Raw genomic sequence first — 13,036 nt, 5'->3', positions numbered from 1 at the left:
TGCTTGGAGGGCTGCTTATAAACCAGCCGTCGTAGGCTCATGTAAGGGGTAGGAAAAAGAAGGGGAAGAAGGCCGAAGAGGAAAAGGGGTAAGACGAGAAGGGGTGGGAAGGGGAAAGGGGTAGAAAAAGGGGCGAAGAAAGCCGAAGAGAGGCGTCTGGAAAGACTAAAGCCGGAGAGAAAAAGACCGAAGAAAGCCGCAAATGAAGAAGGAGGCGGCTTAGAAAACGGCAGCGAACGCCGTGGAAAGCCGTAGGGTTTGTTTGGACAGCGTCCAAACTGCCTTTTCGCGCAAATCCAGCTCCATTTAGTCGGATTTGCGCGAAAGCCCATCTAAACATGTGTAGAGAACTTACCAAGAATCAGCCGCCTCACCGCAGACACAGAGAGGCAGCTCGCTTAGTAGCTCGAAGAGCAAGCTCGCAGACAGGAGGGTCACGAAGAAGCTCACGAACCATCAGAGTCATCGAAATTTTGGATCCTGGCGTTTGGCGCAAATCTGCGCTGCCAGAGCCGGATTTGCGCACAAACCCATCACAATATTCTAGGAAACTCACCACTGACCGGCAGTCTCATCGCAGACAGACAGCGAGCTCGCTTACTAGCCCGAAGAGCAAGCTCGCAGACAGGGTCACAGGCGTCCTCGCGATCCTCCGGACTCATCACACTCTGGAATCTGGTGTTTCTGCGCAAATCCACCGTTCTGTAGATGAATTTGCGCACAAACGCTTCAGCACGTATGTAGAAGGCTCCCTACCGTAGACTATTATGCCCATGGCCCCCCCTTTCCCCCCCCCGGAAGGCCGCCAGCCAATCGTAGACAACTAAGGGGCTAGCCGACTCGCAGACAGGGTCGCCGACTTCTTCACGAACTTCCGGACTCATCGACTTTTGGATTCCGGTGGTTTGTGCGCAAAATCCAAAATTCCATATGTGATTTTGCGCAAAAACGCTTCAAGGCATAGCTAGAGTTCTAGCCAATCGTAGACGAGAAAGAGAGAGGCTAGCTCAACTCACAGACAGGGTCAGGTCCGTCCTTACGAAGTTCAGGACTCATCGAACTTTTAGATTCTAGCAGTTTGCGCGCAAATCCGGGATTTCATAGATGATTTTGCGCATAAACGGCTTTACCCCCCACACGGGGCTCTAGCCAATCGCGGACGGATAGGGGGCTAGCTTTCCGCAGGCTAGCCGGGCTCATGAACAGGGTCGGGGCCTTCCTCACGAAGCTGCAGAGTCATCGAACTTTTGGATTCCGGTGTTTGCGCGCAAATCAGCGATACTGCGCATGAACAGCTTCAGCCCCTACTTAAGATAGCCGACCAATCGTAGATAACTAAATAGGGTCACGACCATCCTCACCAACTTCCAGAGTCCTCAAACTTTAGGATTCTGGTGATTCTGCGCAAATCTAGCGGCGCTCTTAGATGAATTTGCGCGAAAACGCTTCGAGGCACGTTAACGGGTCGGGCCGGCCCACTGCGGACCGTTCGTCTGGTTTACCCCGCGCGGGGGGGGCTTACGGATCGTGGTGACGGCGGCTCACGGTGGCAGCTATGGCCTTCCAACGGCTCTAGAAGGGCTCTAGGAGGGCTTTGGAAGGGCTAGCTGGCTGTGCTCACGAGACTCGTGTCGAATTTCAGATTCAGCGCAATTTTCCGACCATCAAGAGGAATATGCGCAAATCCATTCCTGTACATGTATGGGAGACGGGAGGCCAGGCTGTTGACCGTGGCAGCTCAATTTGGACACGCTAGCTAACCGATGGCGGGTGACGGGTCATCGTTAACCTAGCTCAAAGAAATAACAAACAGGATTTTGGACTTGTACGGTTTTCGCGCATATCGACCTCCTCTTTGCCGGATTGCGCAAAAAGCGCTAAACACGCCTCGGTACATGTTTAGAGGGGCCGGCTTACTCGTACCATCGACGGCTTACCTCGGGTGGCTTCTTTTTCATCGTAGATTGAACCGGCTTATATCGGGCGGCTTCTTCCTGCACCGGCACATGCACAGAGGCCGACCATCACGGTAGACCGACAGTCGCCGTAAGCGGCTCATCGCGGGTCGGCTCACCATAGGCCTTGATCGCTAGGCTCCTAGGCTTGTGGACTGACGTTTTGCGCAAATCGGCGCCTAGCTGAGCTAATTTGCACAAACACGTGTCTGCACCAGTGCAGAGGACGGGCCGTATGGTGGTGGCGGTGTATTTGTGTGTTCCCCGCGAGCGGGCTTATCGTGGATAGGCGGGTTCATCGTAGGTCGGCGAGGTGTGCTCCATGGCGGACAGGCGGGCGCGCGCTCATCGAGGCTTGACTTCCTCATCGTTGAACCGGCGACAGCCGAGGCCCCGCCATTCCCCTCCATCGCGCCGCAACCACGCAAAACAGCGGTCACACATGTTTAGAAGGCCTCACCGAAGGCCAGTAGCGCGGCGGGCTCATCGTAGGCGGCTCATACCACCAAGGACTTGACTTGGCTTGGCTTCTTCACCGTAAACTAGCCGGTGAGGGGCGTGTTCACCATCGACTCGTGTCGTCCGTTTGCGGCCTCCCGGCCCTCTATCAGCATCAACCCCGCCAAAGGTGATCTCAAACATGTTCCGAGAAGCGCTTTCTCTCATCGTAGACATGCTGGATCAGGTCACGAGGCGGAGAAGGAGTAAGAGGAATGCCATATGTCATGTCAAACATGTTTCGAGAAGCGCGCTTGCTCTCATCGTAGAACTGGCGTCTTCGGCAGCGACAAGCGCATGAGGAGTGCCATGGTCATGCCATGTTATGTCTTGAATGTCACACATGTTCCTCGAAACACCCGTGACCGCATACGCACGGACACTGATACTGACGTCCTCGGGACACATTAGACTTATAGACAGGACTGACGCGTGGGATCTGGTTGGGTTTGTTTCCCCCGCACACCACCCATCCTCTGTCTAGAGTCAACCGCTTAGAAGCAAATGAAAGGCCAAACAAGTTTAGAGAAGTGCTTCAGACTCACAAACCAGACCTGAGTCGCCTCCCCGCAAACGCGTTCCCAAACACTGTTTCCGATAGACTTTCAGCACGGAACTGTGGACACGCCGTTCACCCGCTTGCGAACGTGCGGGCCGGGCCATGTGTGGACCCAGAACCGACTTTCCAGCATTCCAGCATTCCAGTCAGCATTCCAGCATTCCAGCACTCCAGCACTCCAGCACTCCAGCATTCCAGCACTCCAGCATTCCAGCACTCCAGCACTCCAGCATTCCAGCACTCCAGCACTCCAGCATTCCAGCATTCCAGCACTCCAGCAACTCGGCCAGTCATACTCACGGAGCGAGGTACGTAACCTCCGGTCGGTGAACACATCGTTAGCACGCGCGCAGAGAACCACGACTTGCGCAGAGATCCGGGAGTCAACTACAGCGACGCAGCAACAGAGATAATTCCATAGGGTGTCAACTGTCGAGTAGAGCAAGCTGTAGAGAATTCGATGGCGCGTCGAGAGCACCGGTGGTGGGTAAGACACGCGTCTCACCTTCCGACGTGATAGTCGGGTATAGAAGCGGTTGAAGACTGTCTCGTCTCAGTGACGCGACGCGACTCGATCGGATATTGTATGTTATGTTGAGGCCGTACATCTGCATGTATAACCAACCCAACCCTCGCACTGTCCGTGGTGGTTGTTGTTGGTTTATTTCATCTCATCCCTTCTGGGGAGAGGGGAGGTGATAGATACGGTAAATGCCCTCCCTTAGCTCGTCGGAAACGCGTTCAGCGCGTTTCAATCCGGCGGCTCCCTTCCATACGAGTACAGTATCTACACTCCCCTCCCTGAGTGCGGGATGAAACAACTATTAATAGGCTGGATGGGGTATTGTATGTTGTGTCTAATCTCACCACGTCTCCGCTACCTAAACTAACAGGCGGCTTGTCTTGGTTCGCAGCGCTATCTAACAGGCGGCTTGTCTTGGTTTGCAGCGCTATCAACTAACAGGCGGTTTCAACTAACAGGCGGCTTGTGTTGGTTCGCAGCGCTATCAACTAACAGGCGGCCTTTGGTTCGCAGCGCTATCTACTAACAGGCGGCCTTTGGTTCGGAGCGATATCTACTAACAGGCGGCCTGTGTTGGTTCGCAGCGCTATCTACTAACAGGCGGCTTGTGTTGGTTCGCAGCGGGGCTCAGGAGAGGGGAGGAGGTGTGATGTGTGATGGGATGGTGATGGGATGGTGATGGGATGGTGATGGGATGGTGATGGGATGGTGATGGGATGGTGATGGGATGGTGATGGGATGGTGATGGGATGGTGATGGGATGGTGATGGGATGGTGATGGGATGGTGATGGGATGGTGGATGGATGGGAGTAATCTCCCCCAAGTCGCCCCAGACACGAGATAAGGGGGGCTAGAGTAAACGGGGACAGAGGTCGAGGCGGGTACGCGTCGCTGATTGGACAACGGGCGGTAGGTTCGGGGGAAACATCTACGTACTGGGAATGGCGCGTGGTGATTGGTGGGAAGGAGGAACCCAGTAAAATATGACAATATGAAAATATGGAAAATATGGAAAATATGGAAAATATGGAAAATATGGAAAATATGGAAATACGGAAATACAGAAGTACGGGATGACCCAATGGGGGAGGTTGCTGCCGCTCGGGGAACGGGGGAACGGGGGAACGGGGGAACGGGGGGAACGGGGGGAACGGGGGAACGGACCACAACGCGCATCTAATCTCCCGCTGCCAGGGGGACACGGCATGTACCGGTCGGTACAAACCAAAAGGACAGTATGGACCGGCGTGGAGTGGACGAATGGCGGAGGGGAATGAAGAAGACGCGGCATACCCGCACACGCACGGCGCTGAGACAAACTGGCCGAGACGGACATACTGGCCGAGACTGACCAGCAGGGTTGGCTGCTGTGGACGCGCTGAGGTTTTGTGATGATGATGGATGGGTGGTGGGCTGGTAGCACGATGCTTTCGTTATTGTTGTACGCATATGCTAGGTTTGTGTCGTGTGTGTGTGTGTGTGTGCTGTGTGCGCTGTTTGTGCGCTGTCTGTGCGCTGTGTATCCGCTGTGTTCCGCTGTCTGTGCGCTGTGTGTCTGCTGTGTGTCCGCTGTGTTCTGCTGTGTGTCCGCTGTGTTCTGCTGTCTGTTCGCTGTCTGTCCACTGTCTGTTTGCTGTCTGTCCACTGTCTGTTCGCTGTCTGTCCACTGTCTGTCCGCTGTCTGTCCACTGTCTGTCCACTGTCTGTCCACTGTCTGTCCACTGTCTGTCCACTGTCTGTCCGCTGTGTGTGCTAGGCCTGTATCGTACTGTCAGGTACCATCCCAGCCACCCTCTCTGTCAAGTTTCCCTGTCAAGTTTCCCTTCTGTGCCCATCACCCACCGCCAATCCGCCAACCCACCAATCCACTCTCCACCACCTCACCCCCCCACCCTACCCCCTCCACCCCCCTGTCCCCCCTGTTTCCGCTAACCCTGTCAACACAACCCACTCCGTACCACAATCTCCACTACCACAATCTCCACTCCACCCTAATCTCCCCCTACCCGAATTAATTCCCTTTCCTTATATCTCCCCCCATCCTCCTCTCCATCCTTCTTCTTTCTTTCCTCTCTTCTTCACCCACCACCAACTTCCTTCCCAGTATCCAAACAGGCTTCCTTTGACTTCGGTCGTCCATTCTTTAAAAGAATCAATTCAGCTTCGTCTTTTCAACCCAACACTCCCTTTTTTAAAACCACCTAAACCGTCTTTTATAAAAACTACTCTCCACCGGCAACATGCAATTCACCTTCGCCACCCTTGCCGTCATGGCCACCGCCGTCCTGGCCACTGCCCCAGACTCCACTATCTACCAGACTGAGGAGGTCACCATCACCAGCTGTGCCCCTACCGTCACCGTAAGTACACTCTCCTCCGATCTGAACCTCGCAAACCACCACCAGATCGATCACTAACAATTCCCCCAGGACTGCCCGGCCCACTCCACCGTCGTCTCCCTGACCTCCTACCCAGTCACCACCACCGCCGAGGAGAAGCCCCTCACCACCGCCGCCCCATCCCCCACCGAGGAGGCCGAGGAGACCCTCACCAGCTTCACCACCATCGTCAACACCATCACCAGCTGCCACCCCACCGTGACCAACTGCCCCATCGGCAAGGTGACCACCATCACCGTCCCCCACTCCACCACCAAGGCCGCCGCCGCAACCACCCCCGTCGTCCCAGTCGTCCCCGTCACGACCGAGAAGCCCATCGCCCCTAAGCCAACCGTCCCAGCTCCCCCGGTCACCATCACCATCAGCTCTTGCCCGGCTGTGGTCCCAACCTGGACTTCCGTCCACATTGGCCCAACTGCCCCAGCCGTCGCCACCATCTCCGGCTTCCCCAAGCCAAGCAACGGCACCATCGTCACCCCACCAGTCGTCACCTCGCCTCCTATCACTGGTGCCGCCTCGGCCGTCTCGGGCTCCATCTTCGCCGTTGGCTTCGCCGCCATCGTCGCTGTCTTCTTCGCTTAAGCGGTTTCACTTCGACGATGACCAGAGGGATATATTTCTTCAGTCCGCCGCCTCGCTGGCCGTCTTCGTTCTGATACTACGGAGGGAGAAGGGTTGGAGAGGGCATCGGCTACGACTTTCAACGCATATTGGGATGGCTTTGGGAAAATGAGAGGGGACTGTCCTTTTTTCATGTAATTCGGTAATTCTGGCAGGAGTGGTTCGCACACACATTGGTTTGTTTTGTTTATTATGGTTTTTATTTTACGGAATAAATACAACCGGTTACTTCAAAGTTGCTCTTTTTATTTCCAACGTTGTGTGCAATATAAACCGTGTGTGTGTGCGCTGCTCCTAGTGTTAGTTTTTGCTTCCCTTTTTCGTTTCGATACTGGCGGGGTTGCGTGTGGACTGCAAATATATACCTTTTCCCCCATATATATGCTGTGCCTTGTAATATGTCTTACTTGATGTCAGTGATGCCTCGTCGTATGTGTCTATATGTATGTATCTACGTTGTAAACCCCTCCTTCTCATGTCCCTTCTCATCTCGATAGATGCTGCTATTCACTAGCACCCCCACACAACCTCATATATATCTATACCTCCATCCATACCCTCTACATACCCTGCGTGGCTGTGCTGCGACCTCTGCAGCAAGGGCTGAGGTCCAGTCTCTGGCGCCCCAGCTACCGCCGAAGGAGAGGGATGGAGTTGGCGCAGGCGCGGAGGGACGAGGACTGCAGCAGCGTGGCCCAGTCGAGGTCGTGCGCGAAGGCGGAGGAGAGGGTGGAGTGGGTGAGGGAGGGGTGGCGGGCGAAGAAGGGCGCGAGGTCGTGTGAGCGGATGGTGAAGGAGGAGAGGGAGAGGTGTTTGAGGTAGGGCGAGGTGGAGGGGCCGAGGAGGGGGGTGAAGGATTAATAGTGGTCGCTGTTGGCGCCCCCTTGTTTGATGCAGAGCGTCTGTAGGACTTGGGCACTGCGGGGTCTCTGACGAAGTTGTTGAACCTGGACGATTGGACAATGTGCCTCATATAATCATCCTCGGCCTCATCCTCGCCCCCATTCCCACCCCCACCAGCAGAGATTCAAATTAAATAATTATAGAGAGGTGGTTTAGACGTACTCGAGGAAATTATCCTTTGTCTATGTGGAGAATATGCACCTTCGCACCTGCCCTCTATGCACAATCGGTTGGCTGTGGAAAGTTAAATCGTCCATACATGGGCAACAGTGAGGGTTGGGGTGAAGTTATGTTACGCCTGTAATCGTGAAATTGTGCGTCTGATAACAAGCGCCATAGTAGGCATCCAGTTATCTACATTGCCGCCATGGCGCAGTGGTAACGCGTCGCACTTGTACCACTAAGACAGTAAACTGTCTAGCAATCTAATGCGAAGATCCCTAGTTCAATTCTGGGTGGCGGCATAATTTTTGTATTTTACTTTTTGCCATTTGCCATTTGCCATTTGCCATTTGCCATTTGCCATTTCATTTGCCATCTCATTTGCCTTTTCATTTGCCTTTTGCTTTTTATATTTTTGCTTACATTTTCCTTTCGTTTCCTTCGTTCCTTCCTTTCTTGAATGGCACAAAAAGAAATCCACCACTTTGCGGCCAAGGTCCGTCGCTTACGTGGTAGCGAGTGACCGGAGCCTCGGTGTACCTGCCAAGAAATCCCTGGTTTTGCTTGATTAAGGGAAATCCATAGACTCGTTCCTGCAACCTGCAACGTATGAACGAACCTACGAACACAGGTAAGACGGAAGGGGGCCACCCCCACCGAGAACCCCCATTTTGATTCGTCTCAAAAAGCCAATCCATAACCAGGAGGCTTATTTTGCCTGTATGTACGTGACCGCCTTCCTTCCATTGGAGTCGGTCCATTTTTATAAGCTGACGTCAACGTCACAGCCCAACGGGGAAGTACGCGCTTTCCTATCGCGTCCGGTCCATTATAGCAAGTACTATGAGGCTGAAGTCGGGCTTTCCATTGTTTACCTTTCTGTCATCTACAATCTACATCTTCAAACTTTCCTTCTCCAGTCTTCCAGGAGCAATTGACCACGGATTTACGGAGTACACCTGACTGATGTTGGAATAACACTCGGTGCCGCTAGTCCCGAGACCAACCTCCGCGCCTTCCGGGGACACTAGCAACGGGTTCTCCGGTGCCAATAATTTCTTACTGTTGCTTGCAACCTGTCTTCTTCCCTGTGAATGTCGTGGCTATGGAAGGATCAAGTGGTAAACCATTGGGCAAGACGGGAGTGCCGCTGCTAGAGGAGGAGGCGCAAGCCAATGCCCAAACCCAAACATTGGAGCCACCCCAACAGGCAGCAGCGGAAGACAATGCTCAAACCCAAGCACCGGAGCCACAGCAGCAGGCGGCGGCGGAAAACGAGGGGAGCGATGAAGAGCGTGTTGATTTGCGGAACTTGACGGAAGAAGATGCAGAGTCGCTGGTGGGAGTGTCGATGAACTGGGCGCTCACGCGCCGCAGCTCGCTGCAGTCAACCATCCCAGGCTCCATCGCCGAGGTGGAATTGGAGGGAGGGGAGTTCCTGGAAAGCGACGAGGAGAGGCCGTCGCAGCAAACTACAACGTCGGAGAAAGCGAAGCTCACGGAATCGTCGCGTGCTGAACATCGCGAGACGGTGGTTGAAGGGAAAGAAGAGAAGCGGTCATCTTTCAGGGCAAAGATATCGACGAAGCGAAGGTCGATATCGATATCAGGGGGCGGAGAGTCCCTGAGGAAACTTTTACCTTCTTTATCTGGAAGTATCAAACTTGGCCTGCAGAAGGCACGGAATAAGGCAACAGGAGGGAGTAGTTACTCGTCAAGTCATCAGGTGAGTGGCCAGACAAGTGACCAGGCGACGCCAGTTCCTGGTGGAACTGCCCCTAGCGACGTTTCCGGAACGGGCAGCCCTCATAAGATGGAGTCTAAAATCACACTTGAGCGAGAGAGAACCCCAGACCAAGGAACGACTCAACCGCCATTGCTGCGGGTAATCTCCGATTCAATGCTTTATTCCTCCCTCTCACGCATCTCCTCCCTCGGCGACGACTCCCGCTTTGAAAACAACCACCAGATGATCAATTCTCGCCGCAAGGCATTAAGTGATTCGTTACAAGACAAAAGTTTCAAAATGCCAACCATGCCTAGTTTACCCAACTTGAAGGAAAAATTCAATGCTATCAGTGGCTACGCGACGCGCCCACCGGATGAGAGCTCAAAAGGCAAGGTGCTCAGCGATGCAGCGAAAGGGCAAAGCTTAGATGCCAAGGCAACTCTGTCGTCCGATAAAATGAAGGTCTTTGATAGGGTTATAGAGCATCTGACTGGTGACGTTGTGGTCTTGGGGGGTTACCGAGGATCAATTCTCAAATCAACGAAAGCGTCAGATCGCCCGCTTTGGATACCACCTGTGGGAGTCGGGCTAAATCTTGGGACAGTAGACTTGGAGGTCGGTCTGGAAGATGAAGACGATGAGCGAATGGAAGAGAGCGTCTATGCGTCTGGGATGCTGCGGAACATTGGAGTGGTGGATATATCGCGCCGCCTAATCAAACGGTTGCGGGGGACAGAGAACGCGAAGAATGGGACACTGCGTGTCTGGGATTACGGATACGACTGGCGCCTCAATCCTCACCTCCTAAGCCGCAAGCTGAAGGAATTCCTTGAAGGGCTGCCATGCAATGTGCCTGGTAAAGATAAGGGTGCCCTTGTTATCGCCCACAGCCTCGGCGGCCTCATCACCCGCCATGTCGTCAACCAGCGCCCAGAACTATTTTCGGGCGTCATATACGCCGGTGTCCCACAATCTTGCATTAACATCATCGGGCCTCTCCGAAATGGTGACTCCGTGGGCTTTAACCAGCGCATATTTACTGCACAAGTCAACTTCACGCTGAGGACGAGCTTGGTTCTCCTCCCGCTTGACGGTTATGGTTACATCGACAAGGTGACTAAAGAGCCCTATCACATTGACTTTTTTGACGTGAACGACTGGATCAAATACCGCATCTCGCCCTGCACGGATCAACCGATGCCGGCTAGGAATCCTCCAAATCCATCTATCGCCAGTGCCATCACCAGCAGTCTCACTAGTCTGACAATACCACGCAAGAACCCCTCGCCACCACCACCAGCGACAGGAGTGGTCGCAAAAACCACTGGCCAGAGCACCGCCTCCAAAGCCATGGAAAAGGTCACTTCACCACTGCGAAAGCGAAAAAAGGCAAAGAAACAGTCTGATGCGACTCCCCCATCCTCAGACTCACCCAAAACGTCCCCATCCGTGCTCCCCCGCTCCGCCGCCGTCGCCTACCTCACGCGCATCCTCCCCGTTATCAAGCAATTCAAGCTGGAGCTCGCGCACCGCCCCGACACCGAAGTCGCGAACAAGTACCCGCCGCTCGCGGTCATCTACGCCAAGAACACTCCCACAGTGTGTGCGGCGAAGGTGGATGATCGCGATGCCATACCGTGCGCGGATGTGTATAATAACCTTGCGTTTGCGAGCGGGGACGGAGTGTGTCTAGCCAAGGACGCGCAGCTGCCGTATGGGTATCGGTATGTGCTTAATGGACGAATTAGAACCGAGAGGGGGCATGTTACGATGTTGGGGGATCTGGAGGCGGTGGGAAAGGCGATAGAGGCTGTGTATAAGGGGAGGGAATTGGGAATTGGATTGGGACTTGGGAATAACGAGATATGGGATTAGGCGTTTGCTGAGCGGTGTTGCGCTTTATGTATTGTTATGGTGTTTTAAGACAGATGGGTAAAGCGCAAGCTATGGAAAGGGCTGGAGTTCAGGGGTAGATGATCGGGATGCTGGGCATCCGCTACTAGCTGATGTTTGAGTAACGATTGCACATATTATTATAAACGGCATTATATATGAATCAAGTATCTTCGTCTATGTGCAAATATCCTATATACAACGATTTAACTCCAAAGTATTGCAGCTTCGGAACCGTGCAGTTCTCGCATATAGCTAGACCGCCATTCTGTGCTCAGTGCGAGTGCCGCTATCGTCGTCGCCGGTACGAACGCCACGTACCAAACAACTCGCTGTTCTGTGTAGCAGTCCCACGCCCTCCCTTCGTGCCTCCGGCCTCATGCATACTGCGACTACCGTGCAACGAGCGGGCGGTTAGGCACCTTGATATCCAATGACCCCAGCTCCTCCACCCCCAACCCCCCTTCCCCGCGCACCCCTCCCTCGCTCCAAAAAAAAGGCATCTCCTCCCCACCACCCCCTCACCACACATCCTCCGGATGGACCTCAAAATTCTCCCCATTCTCCCTAACATGCTTCCTCTCCTTATCCCTCCTCAACGGCTTCCTCATATCATACGCGTCCTCCCCCTTCCCCTCCTCCACCCCCGGCGACGGATCATCACTATAATAATCCAGCACGCGCCGAAACACAGAGTATCCCAGCCCCTTATACAGTCCTATCGCGATCTCGTTGCTCTTGCGCACATACAGGTCCACGAAGTAGGCGTTGGACTCGTCGCCGGCGTGCTCGAGGGATTGGGAGAGGATGCGCGCGAGGCCGAGGCGGCGGGCGGGGGGGGCGATGGTGAGGGCGGTGATGTGCGCGTGCCAGGGGAGGGCGTGGGGGGAGTGGCGGAGGTAGGCGGGGGAGGATTCGAGCTTGCCCATTACTGCGGGGGGGTGTTAGTTGAGGGGTGGGATGGTGGGGGGAGGGGGAGGTACTGTAGCCGTCGATGGCGCCGGTGTGGCTTTCGGCGACGTTGAAGAGGTGGGGCCAGCGCGCGAGGTAGGTGAAGTAGAAGTCTAGGCCGTAGGTCTCGGTGAGGGGGTCGAGGTTGGTGGTGTTGAAGTTGAAGACGTCCATGGCTTGGAAGGGGCGGATGGAGGTCATCTTTGCGGTGGGGTGTGGTTCTGTTCGCGCCGGAGAGGGTTGAGGATGGGCTGGATCAGAGTGGGAGGATAAAGATAAAAGCCACAAAGGCGGGGCTGAGATGAGTCGATATATTTCACAAAATGTTCCTGACTTTCATAAAAAGTCAGGGTCGTGACGTGTTGTTCTCGCTTCCCCGAATTTTATTTAACTTGGCGTATCCCTGTATTTGACGACGCCCGCCAGGTGTCGCGCAGGAAATATCTCCAGCCAACAGTCACCCCACCCCCCAATATAGCACATCCCGCTTGTCATCCTCCTCCTCTCACGACCCCACGTCACCCAAAAAAGCGCTCACGCCCTCGCTGGCGTTGACCGCTTTACTCCCCAAATCCCCCGCCCCAGGGTCCCATCTAACCAAGTCAAGGTGGCTTCACGCGCAGTGGCATCGCAAGGTGCCACGACTTTCACATCCTTGGTTCAACACCTGCCCGACTCGCTGCAGAGCTACCTCGACGCCGCCCTCGTCAGCGTCAACAGCGCCTATCAGCAGATCCCTGAGCCTGCCCGAGACTACATCCACGAGGCCGCCGAGCGCTCCTACCTTAATACGCCGGTTGGTCTTGCCGGAACCACACTGGTCCTTGTCGCGGCTGTCGTTT

General features: G+C 54.6%; 7 protein-coding genes and 1 non-coding gene across 8 annotated transcripts; 6 read left to right on the top strand and 2 right to left on the bottom strand.

The window, feature by feature from the left end:
• Positions 1-240: 240 nt before the first annotated feature.
• On the top strand, positions 241-768 carry VC83_08174 (uncharacterized protein). The gene has a single exon (XM_024471732.1). It carries the CDS (start codon positions 339-341, stop codon positions 759-761), a length of 423 nt encoding a protein of 140 aa, XP_024320530.1. The 5' UTR covers positions 241-338; the 3' UTR covers positions 762-768.
• A 452-nt stretch (positions 769-1,220) lies between these two features.
• VC83_08173 (uncharacterized protein) lies at positions 1,221-2,365 on the bottom strand (the record flags this gene model as incomplete). Its single annotated transcript, XM_024471731.1, has 2 exons — positions 1,221-1,304; positions 2,159-2,365. 2 exons carry the CDS (start codon positions 2,363-2,365, stop codon positions 1,221-1,223), a joined length of 291 nt encoding a protein of 96 aa, XP_024320527.1.
• A 230-nt stretch (positions 2,366-2,595) lies between these two features.
• Positions 2,596-3,433, top strand: VC83_08172 (uncharacterized protein; the record flags this gene model as incomplete). Its single annotated transcript, XM_024471730.1, has 3 exons — positions 2,596-2,659; positions 3,006-3,320; positions 3,366-3,433. 3 exons carry the CDS (start codon positions 2,596-2,598, stop codon positions 3,431-3,433), a joined length of 447 nt encoding a protein of 148 aa, XP_024320528.1.
• Positions 3,434-5,619: 2,186 nt separating this feature from the next.
• On the top strand, positions 5,620-6,935 carry VC83_08171 (uncharacterized protein). Its single transcript, XM_024471729.1, has 2 exons — positions 5,620-5,896; positions 5,966-6,935. The coding sequence occupies exons 1-2, from the start codon at positions 5,777-5,779 to the stop codon at positions 6,515-6,517; spliced, it is 672 nt and encodes a 223-aa protein (XP_024320525.1). The 5' UTR covers positions 5,620-5,776; the 3' UTR covers positions 6,518-6,935.
• A 269-nt stretch (positions 6,936-7,204) lies between these two features.
• On the top strand, positions 7,205-7,592 carry VC83_08170 (uncharacterized protein; the record flags this gene model as incomplete). The annotated part of the gene is made up of 2 exons (XM_024471728.1): positions 7,205-7,374; positions 7,454-7,592. The coding sequence occupies 2 exons, from the start codon at positions 7,205-7,207 to the stop codon at positions 7,590-7,592; spliced, it is 309 nt and encodes a 102-aa protein (XP_024320526.1).
• A 228-nt stretch (positions 7,593-7,820) lies between these two features.
• VC83_08169 lies at positions 7,821-7,924 on the top strand (the record flags this gene model as incomplete). Its single annotated transcript has 1 exon — positions 7,821-7,924. It is a non-coding gene; the product is annotated as a tRNA-Thr (tRNA).
• Positions 7,925-8,726: 802 nt separating this feature from the next.
• Positions 8,727-11,225, top strand: VC83_08168 (uncharacterized protein; the record flags this gene model as incomplete). Its single annotated transcript, XM_024471727.1, has 1 exon — positions 8,727-11,225. One exon carries the CDS (start codon positions 8,727-8,729, stop codon positions 11,223-11,225), a length of 2,499 nt encoding a protein of 832 aa, XP_024320602.1.
• Positions 11,226-11,725: 500 nt separating this feature from the next.
• Positions 11,726-12,625, bottom strand: NAT3_1 (N-terminal acetyltransferase). The gene is made up of 2 exons (XM_024471726.1): positions 12,227-12,625; positions 11,726-12,174 (listed from the first exon to the last, which is right to left on the bottom strand). The coding sequence occupies exons 1-2, from the start codon at positions 12,393-12,395 to the stop codon at positions 11,765-11,767; spliced, it is 579 nt and encodes a 192-aa protein (XP_024320599.1). The 5' UTR covers positions 12,396-12,625; the 3' UTR covers positions 11,726-11,764.
• Between the last annotated feature and the right edge of the window lie 411 nt (positions 12,626-13,036).

This window comes from Pseudogymnoascus destructans, assembly GCF_001641265.1.
Source record: "Pseudogymnoascus destructans isolate 20631-21 unplaced genomic scaffold scaffold_25, whole genome shotgun sequence".
In the NCBI taxonomy this organism is placed as follows: Eukaryota; Fungi; Ascomycota; class Leotiomycetes; order Thelebolales; family Thelebolaceae; genus Pseudogymnoascus; species Pseudogymnoascus destructans.
This window is presented reverse-complemented; position numbering and strand designations above follow the sequence as displayed.